At 38.7% G+C, this 17,571-nt stretch overlaps 1 protein-coding gene across 1 annotated transcript in view; it reads left to right on the forward strand.

The window, feature by feature from the left end:
• Positions 1-17,571, forward strand: part of SPON1 (spondin 1) — a 191,289-nt gene that overhangs the window by 6,375 nt on the left and 167,343 nt on the right. The window contains exon 2 of the mRNA XM_061356650.1: positions 1,154-1,260. Coding sequence (XP_061212634.1) covers positions 1,154-1,260 — 107 coding nt within the window. The remainder of the gene's footprint in view (positions 1-1,153; positions 1,261-17,571) is intronic.

A 17,571-nucleotide genomic window follows, 5' to 3' on the forward strand; every position in this document is an offset into this window, starting at 1 on the left:
CTCTGCCCTGAGGTTAAGGGAGAGGAAGGACAGTTCTAGAGTGACCATGTCCATCAGCTGGAGTGATGAGCTGGAGCAGACAACGTGGTCATTTTGCTTTACAGTTAAAGAAACTTACTGCTGAAGTGTTGAAATGTGCTAAAATGCCTATATCCTTGTCTGGACTCAGAGCAGGACAAAAGCTGAAGCCAAATATTCAAGAGATGTTCCCTTGCATTAAAAAAAACCCCACAACTGAATAACCCACAAGGAAAAAAAAAAAAAAGAAGATATCCTTTGAGCATGTGTGCCCCACTCCCAAACCACCACCACCACAATAACCCTCTGTCCTGCTTTCAGCTTGGATAGAGTTAATTTTCTCCTTAGTAGCTGGTGCAGTGCTGAGTTTTAGCTTCAGTCTGAGAACAATGCTGATGATAACACACCAATATTTTAGTTGTTGCTCCGTAACACTTACCCTGATCAAGGACTGCACAGTCTCTCATGTTCTAGCAATGAGGAGGGGCACAAGAAGCTGGGAAGAAGCAGAGAGAGGACACCTGACCCAAACTAGCCAAAGGGGTATCCCATACCACAGCACATCATGCCCAGTATATAAACAGGGGGGAGTCACCTGGAAGTGCAGATCACTGCTCAGGTTGGGCTGGGTATCGGTCAGTGGCTGGGTTTTTTGGTTTTTTCTTTTTCCCTTTTATATTATTTTCCCTTGTTATTTCCCTTGTTAGTATTATTATTAGTAGTATATTGCACTTTAGTTATTAAACCATTCTCATCTCAACCTGCATGTTTTTTTTCTTTTGGTTCTCCATCCTGCCTGGGGAAAGCTAAGGGTGGGGTTAAAACTAGCTGTGTTTAAACCATCACACCCTTGCGTAGATCTGAGCAGATTAGCAATCTCCTTTGAGGGGAAAAATACCCAAGCAAATCCACAAACCCTGAGGTATTTCACATCATACCAGTCTTCTCTGGTTTATGTGGAAACTTGGACTCAACATTTTTATATTCTGGTTGGCTCTGCTCCATGTTGTTAGTGCTCTAGGTCTGGTGAATACCAACTTAAAACACATTAAAGTTGAACTCTGAAATTATATGCAAGTGTTGCTTTCCCAGTTAATATTATGTTTTCATTATTTCTCTGTGCATTGTATCTTAGTGACACTTTCTGCTGCTACTCCCGCTTACTTTCGAGGATTCACACTGATCGCCCTTAAAGAAGGAAAAGAAGGTGACAAAGAAGACGACCATGCAGGAAGTTTTCAGGTGAGAGAACTTTGCTGACCTGCACCTCTAGGAGTCTTCCTTACTGCATGCTTGGCTCAAAGGGTGATGTTATACAGACAGCAGGATGCAGACAATGTTGTGTAAGCACAAATATTTGTGGAAGTTGATGTGAGAACAACATGGCATATTTTATATTCCATGCAGGCTCTTAAAGAAGTCAAGACTTTTATGCCTTGATTTCAGATTGCCTTCTCACATTCTTAGTTAAAAATAAGCATTAATTGTTTGAACTAGAGGCTAGGACACCTGCATTTGTTATCCAAATAATATGAAAATTGCTTTGTTCACATTTTGCTTTTTGTATTTCTTTGTCTAGATATTTTTGTCCATTCAGATGTAGATTATGACTCTGTGAAGTGCTTGCCACAGCTATAATTACTACTTTATCAGTCATAAATTAGATTCTGCTGTTTTATTGATACTCTGTAGTATTTTACTTAACAAACACATTCAGTGGGATGAAATGTTGTTTATCCTTATTAAAATGATCAGCATCGAGAGTGATAATTCACATAATAGTGTTTCCAGCTAATTCAAGATCACATTGCATGAAAGGAATTCTGGAAATTGAGAATACAGTTCATATTTCTGAAAGTAGGTAGAAATGGTGTAGTTTTGTTTGTTGATTCTAAGATGAAGCATTGTTTGCTATTTGACTTTCCAAACTTAGAAAAAATGTTGAAAGATACTGACTATAACTTACAGGATGGGTAATAACATTGATAATAATAACAGTTTATAGAAAATTATGCTTACCTCAAAGAATAGGTTCTATATATTTAAGGGAAACACTCTAACGTTCTAATTTTGGTGATCTACAAGGAGACAGAAACCAACTTAATCCTAGCAGCTCTTCCTGAAGCATCTTCTGGTTTTTGCATACAACAAATACTATATGCAAACTCTACATGTATTTGCCCTTAGTTTGCCTAGAGGCCTTTCTGCTTTTTGTAAGAAAATCTAGAGTAAGTGCAAACTTATTTGAAATTGGAATAACACCATCATCCTTGATATTAAACAATTTCCTAATAGTATTTGGGTGAAATATTTTTAGGTTTTTTTAGTGGTTTTTTTTTAGTTTCTTTTTTTTTTTTTTAAAGCATAACCTAGCATTAAAGCATCAGCTGCTGTTCAAAGAAACTTGTCACCATTAATTTCTGTATTTTAGTTGTTAATATGTCTCTAGCTGTGGGTTATGGGAAAGACTTGGCCTGGCTTTTGCCTTTATGGCTAGGCGTATGTCTAACTCAGTGCAGTGCGAAGCTCACTAAGCTTTGCTGAAGTACAGAGGAATTTAAAGTGAGCAGAGTGGGATGTAAGTGGAAAATCTGTATAGGTCAAAAAAAAAAAAAAAAGCCAAAAAAAAAAAAGCCCAGTGGGTCTCAGTGGCAGGAAGATTGTTGAATTAGCTTTATTTTATGACTTGCAATCTGAAATCAGTATTCTTATGGGTGGATGAGAGTTTCAAAGGCTCTCACTGTGCTCACCCCACATCAGCACAATTAACTGAAGTTCACTCAGGTAGTGTCTGCCAGTCTTGATGCAGATTTAAGATTCATACTGGAGTATCCAATGAATGCTTACAGTGATGAGTACTGTTGTCTCTTGTGTTGTGGCTAGGAACTAGAGAAGGAAAAATGTTTAGCTCAAGGGTTTGCGCTGTTTTTATTATAACGTGGAGGTCCTCATGGTGTCTGAGCAGCTGTGCAGAGGAATTAAAACCTGTGTGTGCAATAACTTTCACATCACTCACTGTTACATTTTTCCTGTGCTCAGATGGAGAAAACGTTATTCAATGAATTACTCAGTGGAGGAAAACTCAGTGAAAATTCCTTAATAGTGGCAAGAAACTAAATGCTGCTACTGGACTACTGGCATAAACCTCTGCCTCCATGAAGAGACACGTAAACTCTTCAAATGATAGTCAAGACAAAGCATGTGAATGCACTGCATGAAGCAGAGTGCTTTATTCATGCAGTATAGCCAGGATAGAAAGAAATGAAAGTTGACCACAAAAAACATAAGTGTTCCCCCATGCCTTACAGATTGTAATCCACCGTATTTTCAAGCCTGTGAGCATCACTTTCAGGTCATGAAGTGTGTGTTGTTGTAATGTTTTTGGTGGGGAAAACCTGAATCCGTGCTCTGGACTCAGGTCAAGATTCTGTTGGGGCTGTGGCTTCTGTTTTGCAGAGCTATAGAGTTTTAAAATGATCAACAAGTGTAGTGCGTCAAAGCACTGAAAAGGGGCACATGCTAGGGCAGCAAGGTGTTAAATAAGGGCTGACATCTCAGTGACTGGTGTGGACATGGTACACTCGGGCTGGAAGAACACTGTTTTTAGCAGTTGTGGTCATACTGCAGCAGGTTGACTGCTGCAGCCCATTGCTAAGGATGATCCTGCAGTAAGCAGCTGCCATGACTTGTCTCTGCAGGGGCTTTGCTCTGCTTTTTACAACCTTCTTATGGTTCATTTACTTCTGTCTGACACTGCAAGTCATCAGGAACAGTCAATCTTCATTAATCATTAAGCTGCAGGGTCTTGGTCCTATAAATAACACAGCTGTTAAAAAGTTACTGGACAGACAGGTATTTTGGGTTTTTGTTTTCTGGTGGGTTTTTTTTGTTTGTTGGTTGGTTTTTGTTGTTGGTTTGTTGTTTGTTTGTTTGTTTTTTTTACTACTTCAGTTACTTCAGTTTATACTTGCCGTGGAGCAGAGACTCTTAGAGAATTGTAGTTTGGATTCTGCCATCCTAAATCTGTTTTCCTCTGAGAAAGTTGAGGCTTTTAAGTCTGATTTTAGTAATGTTTGTTTATTTAATGCTTTGACACTTATTTTTCTTTGTCCTTTTATCATACCCAGTGCACAGCTTTGTCTCTAAAACAATCAACTGATGCTGTCTCCCAGAAATGTGTAAATGTATGTTAAATAGCAAAATTAAATATGGTTGGGAAGTTAAAGATGCCAAATTCAATCATAGAAGTTTGGGGATATAATAACACGGCTCTTACACCAGTAGCAATTGTAGAACTCGGGGGCACAATGCACACTTTGAAAGCTTTGGTTATCATGTCCCGTTGGCTTCTTTACATAAGCCATTCCCAACTGTTGTCATGCAGATTGCTGATCTGTCTCTTTTGTGATGTTTAGCAACAGTCTGAAAATTGTTTGAAGGCAGATTATACTCTAAGGCAACAATCAAGTACTGTTTGTCTATAGGATAGTACCTAAACTGGCCTTTTAATCATCATATGTGTGCAGTGTAATTGAGTCTGGTAAATAACATAGAATACTATCAATGTAGTTCTGACCCTCATCTTGTCTACCTCCTTTGTTTTATGAGGAAGAATAAATATTACAAGAGAACTGTTGGTGGATGTTTTCTGAATCTGTTCTGAAGAAGTGTTCAGCACCACCAAAAACTTCATCTCTTGATGTGGCCTGTTCAAGCAGTTCACAGTGTTATATTTTATGGACGATATAAGGACGACTTCATAGACCTTTTAATAATGTCTAAAATGGAACTTCATTAATAGTGGTTATATTGTTCTCATAATATTTTCTTCCTAAATTAAGAATTTGCTTGATATTTTGAGACAGTTATTATGAAGTTTCCCCTGTTCTCTCTCCAACTTCACATATACTCTGCCTCTTTCTTTTTAAAATTTCCATATTTTCATCTTTCCATCATTTCCATCATTTTCATCTTCTTTTAAATTTTGCCATTTCTGCAGCTGAGAGTTCAGTCTTATTTATAACCCCCTGACAATAGTCAGTCTGGACCCTCAGTATAGAATAATGTAGGATTCAGATAAAATAATCCTTGGGAGCACCATAATTTCTTCACTTGTCTCCATGCAGAATCCTCTAAAGGTACTAAATGTGCTTCTAGTGCAGCAGCATCACAGCATTGGTCAGGAGGTCCATGATAAAAGTCCTAAATCCTTTCCTGGATGTGTTGATGCCTATGTTGTGATACCTCATTTTCTGTCTGCATTTTGTTCTAAGTGCAGAGCTTTGTTGAATTTATAAAAAGTTCTAAACTACAATCCTGTCCTCCAAAGTGCTCACCATTCATCCAAAAATTGGTGCTATTTGTGGACTTCATAAGTACGTTTGAAAATTAATATGAAATATTGTGTGCAACTGTGACCTGCTTTTCCCATGTACAGTGATAAATTGAGTCATAAAGACTCAAAATTGGAACCTTATCTGTATTGCTTTGCATGATCATTTGCTAGATACTTATGTCCACTATTTTTGTGGGAGTTGGGAGTTCGGTGTTAAATGCATTTATCGTATTAGCATTCCTGGAAATGTCCTTTTGACTTATTTTGCTTTAGATTGACTTAAGCAATTCTTAGTTTAGGTTACTGATTTTAACGGCCCACCAGTGCAAAACCACCACAAGAGCATAAGCAGGCACTGCAGTAGCAAGAATGAAGGTTTCATTAAAAGTATGGCATTTGTAAAAAGCGGGGATGTGTTCTGAAGAAGAAAACATTTCAGGAAAGCTAGAGTAGTACTGAGCTAAGTTCTCCTCGGGGCTTACCCTGAAACAATAGCCCAACCTTTGTTTCGTTGCCTTTGCTGTTGAAGACATGTTGACTGGGGACCAGGTCTTTTGAATTGTTTAGCTGACTGACGTGCTTACTAAAGATTTTAGATTAAAAGGTGTTTTTACAAGCTCTTATAAAAGCAGCACCTCAGTTGCAGTGTTCCAGCATTTTACATCAATTTGACAGCTTTTTAAGCAATCAATAGCACTGCATTTTGAAAGAAGGGGTCTTGAAAGGCTTTTAGCCATGTCTCGCGATTTATTGATACTTGTATTTATAGGCAAAACCTGTTTATAGTTTTCTTAAAATTAATGACTGCAATTATTAAGATTTTTATATTAAAATTATGCTGTGCTTACTTAATCTTGATGTTGCACAGAACTTGTATTTTGTTGTGTATGTGGTTGTTTGGGTGGGTTTTTTTGTTTGTTTGTTTGTTTTGTTTTGTTGTTGTTTTGTTTTTTTAACCTTGTATCCCAGTATAAGCACATCGGGCTATTTAGTAAACTGCTTATTCTGAGATGTAGTTTTGCTTCACAAGTGCTCAGAACTTTGCAGTACTTTGCTCTTGTTTGCATTCTCTACATTCCCTTTTCCAGCATTTTATCACTGAAACTGTGTCTGTCCTCAGTGCTTGTAAGCACATGAAAGTAATGCATTTTTACTCTGATGTGAAACGTTCAGTCACTAATGGTTTGCAAATCAGGGGGTGGGAATGAATTTCCAGTTCATAGTGAAATCTCATACTTTAGGTTTCTTAGTAAAGCTTCCTCACAGAACTGAATGAAAACAATGTTTCTATCCAATTGCATTTTCAAATTTTAAACTCTTCAGTGTTTTCATGGAGGAGGGCTGAGACACTGCGGGTAGAAACACAGTCCTCAAGTGACATATGATGGGAGGGAGGGAAAAAGGACTCAAACTATTTACCTGTGTCCTTAAGCTTAGTAATTATATGGCCATAACATTATATTCCTGTGTTAAGTTTTTGAACAGAATACACAGCAGTATGTGCTGGTTTCAAAGAGGCATGGATGCTGTGTGCCCCCCACAAGGGGGGTGAATGCGGTTGCATCCAAGCACCTAAATGAAAATTGTCTTTCTGAAGTACCAATCAGTTCTACTATCAGCAGGGGATAAATCAATATGAAATATATGCACACAGTCATTAAATTAATGATCCAAAAGGATAACTACAGGAATACATTAAATATGAAAGAATTAAAATATGCCAGGTATATGATTTGGAGGCTGAGACAGTAGAGATGAATTCTGAGTCTGTAGAATTTAAGTCTCCAGGTCTTTTGCATTAGTGAGAGTGTTCCTGAATTTTCTTTCTGTAAGAATCATTGCATACATTATCCTAGACAGAAAAAAAATGAAATAATTTCATAATAGTAAAACAAGCTCTAGTTCTCACCTTTTCTGCAGGGTGGAACTGATTGTTCTTGATGTAAACTTTCACATATTTTTCTACAAGTCTCTTGACTTCCATATCATAAAACTCAGGGATTAAATGAGTTTAAAAGCAGATAAAAGGTATCTGCCACAGGCTGGTCTAGCACTGATTGGAAAATGTGAACACTTTGAATGAGATTAAATACCAAAATCTCCAGTACAGTGGAGGAGCCAAAATCTGAACCAGTTGTTGCCAAGGGTTTGGTTAAAAATTATCTCAGGAGACAGCTATGTCTTGCTTCATACAGCAGAAGATAATAATTTCGCAGACTGGTGAGTTCCAGGAACTTGTGGAAAACCAACAGCTCTGTGATAGTCACTATCTGTTACTGATGAGGCTGTAGGAAAAGCAACCCAGATTTTGACCATGTATGGGGTTTTGCATTCTTCATTTAAGCATTTCTTTGGTTTGGTTTGAGCTTACCGGATGAATGAGGCAATGACACTTGCATTGTAACATTTCCCACTTTTTGTTTATACTAAATGGCTTCTTGCACCTTGGGAATTCCCTCAACTCACTGTATACATAGTTGCAATATCTTTTGGAATTAATTATTGAAACCATAACATCTCACAGCCAGAATCAAAAATCATAACAAATTTCTGAATACTGCTCTTTTGCGTATTTTTACTACAGCGGGTCTTTGAAGTAGCACACATTTACAAAGAGAAAATAAATATTAAACTGTACATGCTTGCAATATAACTTCACTACTGAATGAAAGTGGGTTTTGGTTTCTCAGTCTTGGCCCTTGCTCCTGTTGACAACTTGCTTATCTCAGTTGTTTCACTGGAGAGAAGCGATGACATCCAGAGGGACCTTGACAAACTTGAGACGTGGGCCAATCCCAACCTCATGAAGTTCAAGCAAGCCAAGTACAAAGACCTACGCCTGGGTCAGGACAATCCCAGTCACTACAGGTTGGGCAGAAAAGAGATTCAGAGCAGCCCTGTGGAGAAGGAATTGGGAGTGTTGATCAATGGGAAACTTAACATGAGCCAGCTTTAGTGTGTGCTCACAGCTCAGAAAGCCAACTATATCCTGGACTGCATGAAAAGAAGCATGACCAGCAGGTCAAAGGAGGTGATCCTGCCCCTCTACTCTGCTCTTGTGAGACCTCACTTGGCGTATTGTGTGCAGTTCTGGTGTCCTCAACATCAAAAGGACATGGAAGTGTTGGAACAAGTCCAGAGGAGGACCATGAGGACGATCGGGGGACTGGAGCACCTCCCGTATTGAAGATAGACTGAAAAAGTTGTGGCTGTTCAGCCTGGAGAAGAGAAGGCTGCGTGGAGACCTCATAGCAGCCTTCTCTGCTATAGTATCTGAAGGGGGCCTACAGGGATGCTGGAGAGGGACTCTTCATTAGGGACTGTAGTGATAGGACAAGGGGTGGTTGGTTCAAGCTAAAAGAGGGGATGCTCAGGTTAGATATAAGGGTAGTGGAACAGGTTGCCCAATGAAGTTGTGAATGCTTCATCCCTGGCAATATTCAAAGCCAGGGACAGAGCCTTGGGTGACCTGGTCTAGTGTAAGGTGCCCCTGCCCATGTCAGGGGGTTTGGAACTAGATGATCTTAAGGTCCTTTCCAACCCAAACCATACTATGATATCACCACTGTGAGTTTTAATGTAGTTTCTTGGTTGATAATGTAATACAGAAAAAGCCAAGAGGCTTTTTGTGACAGCCTTCTGGGATTTATGTGACCCAAACTTTTCCACCATGGGTGCAAAGAGAATGAGTGTCAACACATACAAGCTGAAACAAGACAGGGTAGGACCAGGTCTGAGGAAGAACTTTCCTTCTGTGAGGACAGTCAGGCAGTGGCAGAGGTTGCCCAGGGCAGACTATAATGTTTCTCACTGCAAGGTTTTGAAGACTTTTCTGGATACAAGTATTTGTATGTCTAGTAATGTATTTTGATCATTGAAGTTATGAACAAATGCAAACACACAAAATACTGTCCAGTCTCTACTACATACTTTAGAGCGTGCACTGTAAGTCATGTACAAACAGCCTTTTACAGGGGCATTTTAATCAATATGAAAAAGTTCATAACCATTGATTTCATGATGAACAACTTGCCTATATATGTATCTTTAAGCTAAATATCCATAATTTGAACACTCAAAGCAGAGGTCTCTTTCTCCCCAGCAGCCCTTCATCAGGGCATAGACATGCTGATGGAAGCCTGCCTCTTGAGATATGACAGCTAAAATTCCAGACTCCTTTTCAGATCCAAGGCTTATCAGAGTCAGGCTGTCTGAAGTCTAACTTCTGCCCTGCCTTGCAGCCTACCCATGCAGTGCTGGGTTACTCCATGGTCAGATATCAGAATTGCTTAATTACATTTGCTGTTAAAAGAGAGTATCTACTAGTTTATTCTGTTCCTTGGATTAGCACTGAACTGTAAGGCTTTCTGGTTCTAAGAGGACCATTAGAGAGTTGTTTCCTAGAATTTGGCACTGATGCATCAGCTCCACTCTGTGAAAAGAGTAAAGAGTGGAAATGACAGTGGAAGCACTGTTCTTTTCTGCCATGGAGGCTCCAGTCAGGTCTTCAGACACATCAGCATTGGCAGTTCCCTTCTTGTCCTTTTGGGACTTGGGATCATTTGACACCTTACAAGGTTCACTGTTCAGGTCTCAATTCCAGAGTTAAGGGTGGTTTTGTTCTTGCAGTTATTTAATTCAGAGCCAGTCTGGTTCCAGGTGTGCAAATCCCACTCACTCTTTTGTCAGTCAGTAGAAGCTGTATGTTCCCCTGGGCAGTATTTGACATCTCTATCTCAGTGACTGTAAAGGAATGTATTTCAAATATGCCTTTTCTACAGCCCAGGTATTCTACCCTACTCATTGTTCTAGTCTCAGGTAGTCTTTCTTCACATGGCAACTCACCTGGGCCATGTGAAATTTTAGAAAAGACACTTAACCCTCTGGCAACAGTCAGGTGCTTTACAGTTACCATAGGGTAACTGTCATGGGTTGTAACTCCAGATGTACGTAGGCTCCAAGTTTGTTGAAACGTCTGTACAGTGTCTCTTTCTTCATTCATAATGCTGCCATCAGGCTTTCCTCCTTAGATTTTCCCTTTGGTCTTCTCATTATTTACCCACTTCATCTAAGGCACTCGTCAATAGCTCTAGGTTCTTCGCGTCTCTATTGAGAAAGATCAGCACTCTTATCTCATTAGCTCCTATTATCCTTCTTTAATGCTCCAAGAATTACCTCTGATGTAGTTATTAGCAATTCTGCAGCATCAGAAAACCTTCAGTGTGTCAGTTCCAATGAATTGTACCTTAGAGCAAGCATCTGTTCTTTGTACTTCCGCTTCACATAAGGTTACAAAGCCCTTATCAGGCATTTCCTACTCATCTGGACTTCTTCAGCTATCACTGCTTGCCACCTTCACTATGATAGCTATGGATCTGGACAATTGTGCTACCTTTATAATGACACAGGGCTTTAAAAGGAAGTGTTATTCTGGGGAACATGCTTCTTCTGGTGCTTCACTCCAAAAGAGCTCTGCCAGCCATCAGGCTGCAAGACTAGGCTACAGACACAGAAATATGTCTGTAACTGAAAGTCTTTTCTCATAACGTGCTTTCTCTTCACTTCAACTGATTGGGGGGGGGGGAGGGCGGGAGGGGGGAAAGAGGAAGGTGATGATAAAGGTTGAGGTTCAACTTGACAGTTTCTCCAGGTTATACAGACTTCTACTGCTGGAAAAAAATCCTGCTGTCAGTCCTCTGGACTTGAGGAAAGCATGCAAGTGGCAGTAGAAAGTCTCCCAGTTGGGAGAAAGAAAGTAGATGACTTAATTATTATTATTACTTTTTTTTCCCCCCTCCCGTGTGTTCAGAGAGAGTCTGGTGACTTGGAAACAGAATGGCCCTTTTAAATTCAGGAATTTATCTGCCTGACTCGACAATGAATGACTGTTGTAGGAAAAATCCTCCATGTTTCATAGTCAAGTGAGATAAGTCCTCATCACAAGTCATGGCTAAATTAATTGCTAGCAGACTAAATGAACTGCTTCCTATGCCAGCTGTCTTGAGAGCTGCTTTTTAAATTCTGAAGGGAATTTGCATTACCAAAGTGACAAATATATTTAGCTGTCATTATTCTAGACTGCATGTGTACCCTTCTCAGACCTAGATATTGTCCACTCTGACAGTCTTCCTTAACAACTGCTCCCTTTCTAATGGTATTAGGGACCTCTCAGTGTTTGCAGAAGGATACTGTTTCAACTCCCATTGCTGTCCTGAACAGTTGTAATCGATTATTCTCTTTGCTGTGATAGCTCTTTCTCATGACCTAATAACCCAGGATCGTTAGTCATCTGATCACAGTGTATTTATTCTACACCAGAGTGATACAAAACCTGTTCAGAGAAGTGGCTGTATCTTTTAATTCTAGTGCATTCAATATGCTTGCCTTTTACTGCTTTATCCTAATGTACCTTCATAGATGTTTTTAGTCATTTCATTTCATGCAGCCAGGAATGCAGATCCATAATGATGCCCTCAGAATCACATGCAAGGACTCATACAACTGAAAAATACACATTCTCATCCTAAACGCATCAGATGTTTTGTTTCAATGCTAGTCTTACTCAAGAGACTTTGCACACATGTTTCTGAGTAGGATGCTTGATTTTCTTTGGTCTATTTTGTCTGAAAACTGCAAGGTAAGGCTAAGATGTAGCTTTAAGAAGTCTTCTTTCCCTAACCTGGTTGAGACTACTTGGAATTCCAGACCCTAAAGCCATATAATGTTGCTTTTCCTGTCCCACCTATTCTTGCAGAACTCCAGGGGCTTGTCTTGTCCATCAAGATGCTGGATTGCTTCAGTGTTAAAGTGACTTTGTTCATTACTGCTTTGTGAAGGCTGGGATTATAAGGATATTGCTAGCTGAAAGTATTTATACAGAAGGATCTCTTCAGACATATGCACAAGGTTCAGTCTTCAGAATTTCTCCTGCTTTCACCCCGCATTCTTGATTTTTTTCCTAATTTCTTGCTATCTATCTCAGCCTATGCTAGATATGGTCACCTGAATTTTATCTCCTTCTAGTAACGTAAAGCCCTGCCAGCGAGGTTTTGAGTGCTCATCTACTACATAACTGTAATTTTATAAGGGCCTCCTGAGGCACTGTCCCAGTGTGCAGTCCCACCAGTGGCATTTCTTTCACTCCTGTCTGTTCTCCTATGACTTTTCTGTTAAGCACTTACACTAATCCCAGCCTGCGCCTGCATCTCAAGTCTGTGTGGATTTCCTGATGGTGGTCATCACTGCTGTAAGAGTAATGCTTTTATGGATGATTTCTCATCTGCTAAATTGTTCTCTCACTGAATTGCCCTGTTACCTGTGCAAGACTGTCAATCAGAAGAAAAAACCAGGACATACAGCTTTCGCTTTAAGCCAGAAAGGTTGTCTCTGTCTCCCCTCTTTCACAGACTTGCTCCTTTAGTTCTGAGATCTACCTAAATATAAGAAGAGCTTTTATGTTCTACATTGGCTAAGCCATGTCCTTTCCTCAGACTCTAATTTCTGTATGCTTTATCAGGGAGACACCAAAGAACAGCCGTAAATAGGTACGATCTCACAAGAGACCACTCTGAGTCAGGTTATTTCTCAAGCCATAGTATAGATGTTTCTGTCCTAGATAGCAGATAGAAGATAGCCTCAGGACAGCCTCTGACTTAGAAGAGTGACTGGCAGGAGATTGACTTACTAAGGAAGCACTACAAATTCAAGGATTTATCTAGAAATAATGCACCATGTGCCAGTATAGTTACACAGTTTTGTTTTCTGAAATGGTTCTTAACTCCCAAGTAATTTTGTTAGTGGAAGGACCTATTGCTGGGAATCACCTCCCTGTGGAAATTTCCATAGCAGCAATCATTGAAAGGGGACAGAAAAGTTACTTGTGAGTAATGTCACTCCTTGGAGGTGGCTTGCTTGTCTTTTTAAAAAAAACCAAACAAACAAAAAAACCCCAAACCCAAACCAAACAACAATTTAGCTGAATCTATCCTGCCTTCTCCTCTGTTTTGCCTCCCTTTTCGGTTGCTGTGAGAAAAAACTGAAAATCATTACTTCCACTTGACTTTTTTCATGACTTTGTAAGGGGTAGGATATGGATGCACCCTGCCCATACAACAGAAGCAGAATTTTATGGCTTGCATGCTCTTGATTTCGATATAGGTAAGTGAGAATATAATGAATACCTGTATAGCCAAGACATCTCAAGAAACCATTATTACTGGCAACCTGTTGAACTTTCTATAAAAAAATAGTCAAATTCCCAAGCAATATTTCCTGGAAAATATTTTATTTGTTATGCAGTTACTTTTGCTTATTAAAAGAGCATATTAAAATTAATTTTAATATGAAAGTAAACTGAGAATAGTAAAGAAATTCCTGACCCAGCTACACAAAAGCTAATGTTTGGCTCTCGAAAGTGCTTTTCAGAGCACTCAGTAATTAGAAAGGGAAATTCCCTGCTGGTATAGAGCTGCCATTTTGTACCCCATTCCCTGCATTGTCACTGTGGGTAGGGTTATTATGCAATCTCTGGCAAGCTCAACCTACCAGACTGCTTACTAATTTGTAGGCTGGAGGTGTAAATTGAAAAGCCTTCATCCTGCTTCTGTTTACTTCGTGTATTGAACTGGGCTCCAATTATTCTCATCTATGTGAATTGAGGCACTGCTGTTGCTCTTGCCTCTTTTTTTTCTTTTTTCCTTGTGGGTGGGCAGAGCTCATTTGGACCTGCCTTTCTTTTCAAAAGAAACATGTAGAAGAACAAGTATGTAAGAAGTAGTTTTATTACTTGCTGTTTTATAACTTTAATGATTATATTACTTGACACACTTAGTTGTGTAGCAGGGTTTCCTTAGGGCATTACCAGTGTTTATTCATGATTTGTCAGGTATACATCAGGATTTTGTTCTCCTGGAACACATTTCATTTCATTTTATTCCCCACCCCACACCCATCCCCCCTTAATTCTGATTTTAAAGCTGACTCTGCTTGCATGGGAGGCTTAATTGTACCTGATGTTGCTCAGTTTAGCCTGTTTGTCACAAACTGGTTTTTGCTAACCTACTGCTTTTTAAAGAGGAGGATGACAGAGAAAGGGAGAGAGGGGACATAACGTAGCAAACCAATCTTTAAAATGAAGAAATGCTTTCTCCTTCAACGTCTCTTGAGCAATAGGTCAATTTCATAGGAAAATCGGCTACCTATTTGAGACTGTTAATAGAAAAATATTTTGTGGGAGCTTCAGGGAGATATTTGAAATGGTTGCCAAGGCAGCAGTTTGCCTCTTATTGGTGGTCCTTTTGCTCTGGCCTCTCTGTATGTGATCGTGTGGGAATCACAGGTGTAGGAATAAAGGAAGAACCTGCAGTTAGTAAATTATCCCCCACACTAATCCTACCTGTTAAGAAAATCTGCCCACATGTTGTGATAAATCCCAGTATTATTAAGATAATCATAGATGTTTTCTGTATGTGCTGTGTGCATAGAGCCATTGTGGCTTTTGGCTGTGCAAAGTTTCTTGGCTTTGAGATTGTTTCAATAACCTAGTTTTAAAGGTTATACAAAGTACTTTATATGAATTACAGTTGGGTTATGATATATTTAGACACTGGGATTATACAATAACCTTAGCTTCAAATACATTGTGTTCCAGACTATTTTTGATTTTTTTTTCTTGGAGCTCGCGTGAGATTTCTGTAAAGGATGAAAAAGAGCTGTCAGCTACAGACTCAGAGCTGTCTGTATATTGACCTGTTTTTTCCTCTTTGTTCAGCTGATGATCATCAGCTCATCTGATTGCATTAGCTGCAAAATGTATTAAACCCACATAATAAACAACCAGCTTTGTATGTGATGCGGATGTTATGCAACTGCAAGCTTCCACAGGAAGGACACACTGTACATCACAGTATTCTGGGGTTTATAAACACATTTACCTCTTGCTGCTGACTATGAAAGAGACTTGGAATTTCTTTTTGGGAATAACAAACCTGATACAATCTATGTGAAAGCTTATCTTGGAGTATAACCATTGCTGTTCATATTTTCACATCAATATGCATCATGTCCAATTAGAAGTTAGTTTATGCCTGAGCCAAACAAGTGAGAATTGCATAAATATGGGAAGGAACACTGCAAGATTAAAAATATGATAACCATAAAGGCAGGATAAAATGCTGAACTCCCTGCTGTTTTAAGATATTTGACTCTCGATACATACCTCTTGTATGAATTTAGAGAAATTATCACTAAATTTTTTCTTTTTTTCTTTTTTTCCAGTTAAATTTGCTGAATCTTGCCCTAATGGTTTCTGTTGTCAGTGCTACCAGAGTTGTGTTTACATTTATGGATGTAATACAGCTTTCAAATGTGCTTTCATATTGCCTTTCTGCTGAAGTTTTTGAAGTTTTTGCATAAATTAAATTCCATAAATGTTTTTGTAGAAAGGGAATTTATCATATCCACTTTACAGAAGAGTAAATGTTGAAGTAACTTACTCAAGGTCACATAACACACTTGAGCCGCCATTAAACTTCAGTTCTGCTCTCCACTTGTAGTGTTTGCCTCCCAAGTCAGGAATGTTTAAATAGTCATCTGTCTTCTTGCATTCCAGTCCTGTCCATGCATAAAATCACGAATGTTTGTAAGATGTATAACATTCCAACCATAAGTGTGAAATACAGCATGGGTTTTTTAACAAATAGGAGTGTCTATACAGTGGGGTCCCTAAAAACAATTCCAGTATGGTAGCTGTTGTGCTGGTATGTATTGGAAAGATAAGCAAGTCCTTCCTACTGCAGGATTAAAATGACAAACCCCCTCCAGATATTCTTAGTGCTCATGGCTTAGTCACTTAAACCAATAGTTTGGTTTGTATCTGTACTATATTTTAGTTCTTCCTGTTGTTGGCACAGATTCAGAAACAGTGGCATTTACATGTATTTTAGATTAGTAAACAGAACGGGTTAATGCCTACTGTATAATATGGAAATAGCATGTTTTAAAAAAAAAAAAAAAGGTTAAAATAATTCCAGAAGTAGTGAGTCTCATCTATTAAATACTATTCCCGGCCTTTTATTTTACTACTTCTCTAATTACATGTTTCATATTCTGGAGACAAGCTGTCATTTATTAACTGTTGGCATCTCCTGCAAATTAATTTTTCCTATACATGTGGTTGAATTTCTGACCATCAGAAGCTTTTTTCCCTTTCTGAGCCATTTTTTCCCATGCTGCTTTGTTCAAGTTTTTTGAGGGTTGCATACCTTGTAGGATTGTTCTCTCAAGTACCTCTGCAAAATTAGTAAGAAAGTCTGCAAAAGATGTAAAAACACAGAAAAATAGCTAATAATAAAATAATGAGTGTTGACTTAGAGCTTTGTATAGCTTTTAATTGAAATGAATTGAGAATAATTCAGAATAACTACCAAATGTGAATCTCTGAATAGAAACCTATGTGATTGGGCGTTCCTAACCTCTGAGGAAGATTTCCCATATTGCCAAAACTTAGCTTTAGATGTGAAAAATGGCATGAAATTTCTCAGTAGTCCCCTTGCTGGAAACATTTAGTTTCTGCAGTGAAAGTCCTGCATTATTTCTAGGCCTTACGTGCTCATGTTCTGTAAATGTTTCCATAGACAGGTTAGTCAATTTGTGTTACTCATGTTGAAATTACATGATTTTGGGTGCATTCTATTCTCAGATAAAAACTTTCACAGTTATATACTTCAGATACTCAGAAATCTAGAAGAAAGGGACAGCTCTTTATATTCCTACATGTCAACACTTCATCAGTTTGAAAAGATGGTATTGTCTTGACTTGTATTTGGTGCTCCACTTGATTTTATTTCTTATGGCACCCTCTCCCAAATAGGTCTCAAGTCATGTGAATGAAAGAAGCTTTGTTCAAGGTTGGAAAAACTACCTGTAGCAGATTAAGGGTAGTAAAAGAAGACAAGGAAGTACAAAGAAATGTTTTGTAATGCATATAAAAAATGAGAAACAGAAATTAACTGACTGCGTACTTCATAAAATCGTAGAACAATGCAGGTTGGAAGGGTCCTTGTAAGGTCATCTGGTCCAAACCCATATGGGGTGATGCCTCTTTTATTCCATGGAAAATTGATCATTGCCAAAATGAAAGTTTGTGCATAACACCTTTGCTACTGCCTTTTGTCTTGTAACTATTGCTGTAATTTGTATTTTAATGACCAGGATAATGT

Source organism: Neopsephotus bourkii, unplaced genomic scaffold, assembly GCF_033783945.1.
Source record: "Neopsephotus bourkii isolate Nb327-2 ecotype Australia unplaced genomic scaffold, CSIRO-AGI_Nbou_v1 NB_860, whole genome shotgun sequence".
Lineage (NCBI taxonomy): Eukaryota > Metazoa > Chordata > Aves > Psittaciformes > Psittacidae > Neopsephotus > Neopsephotus bourkii.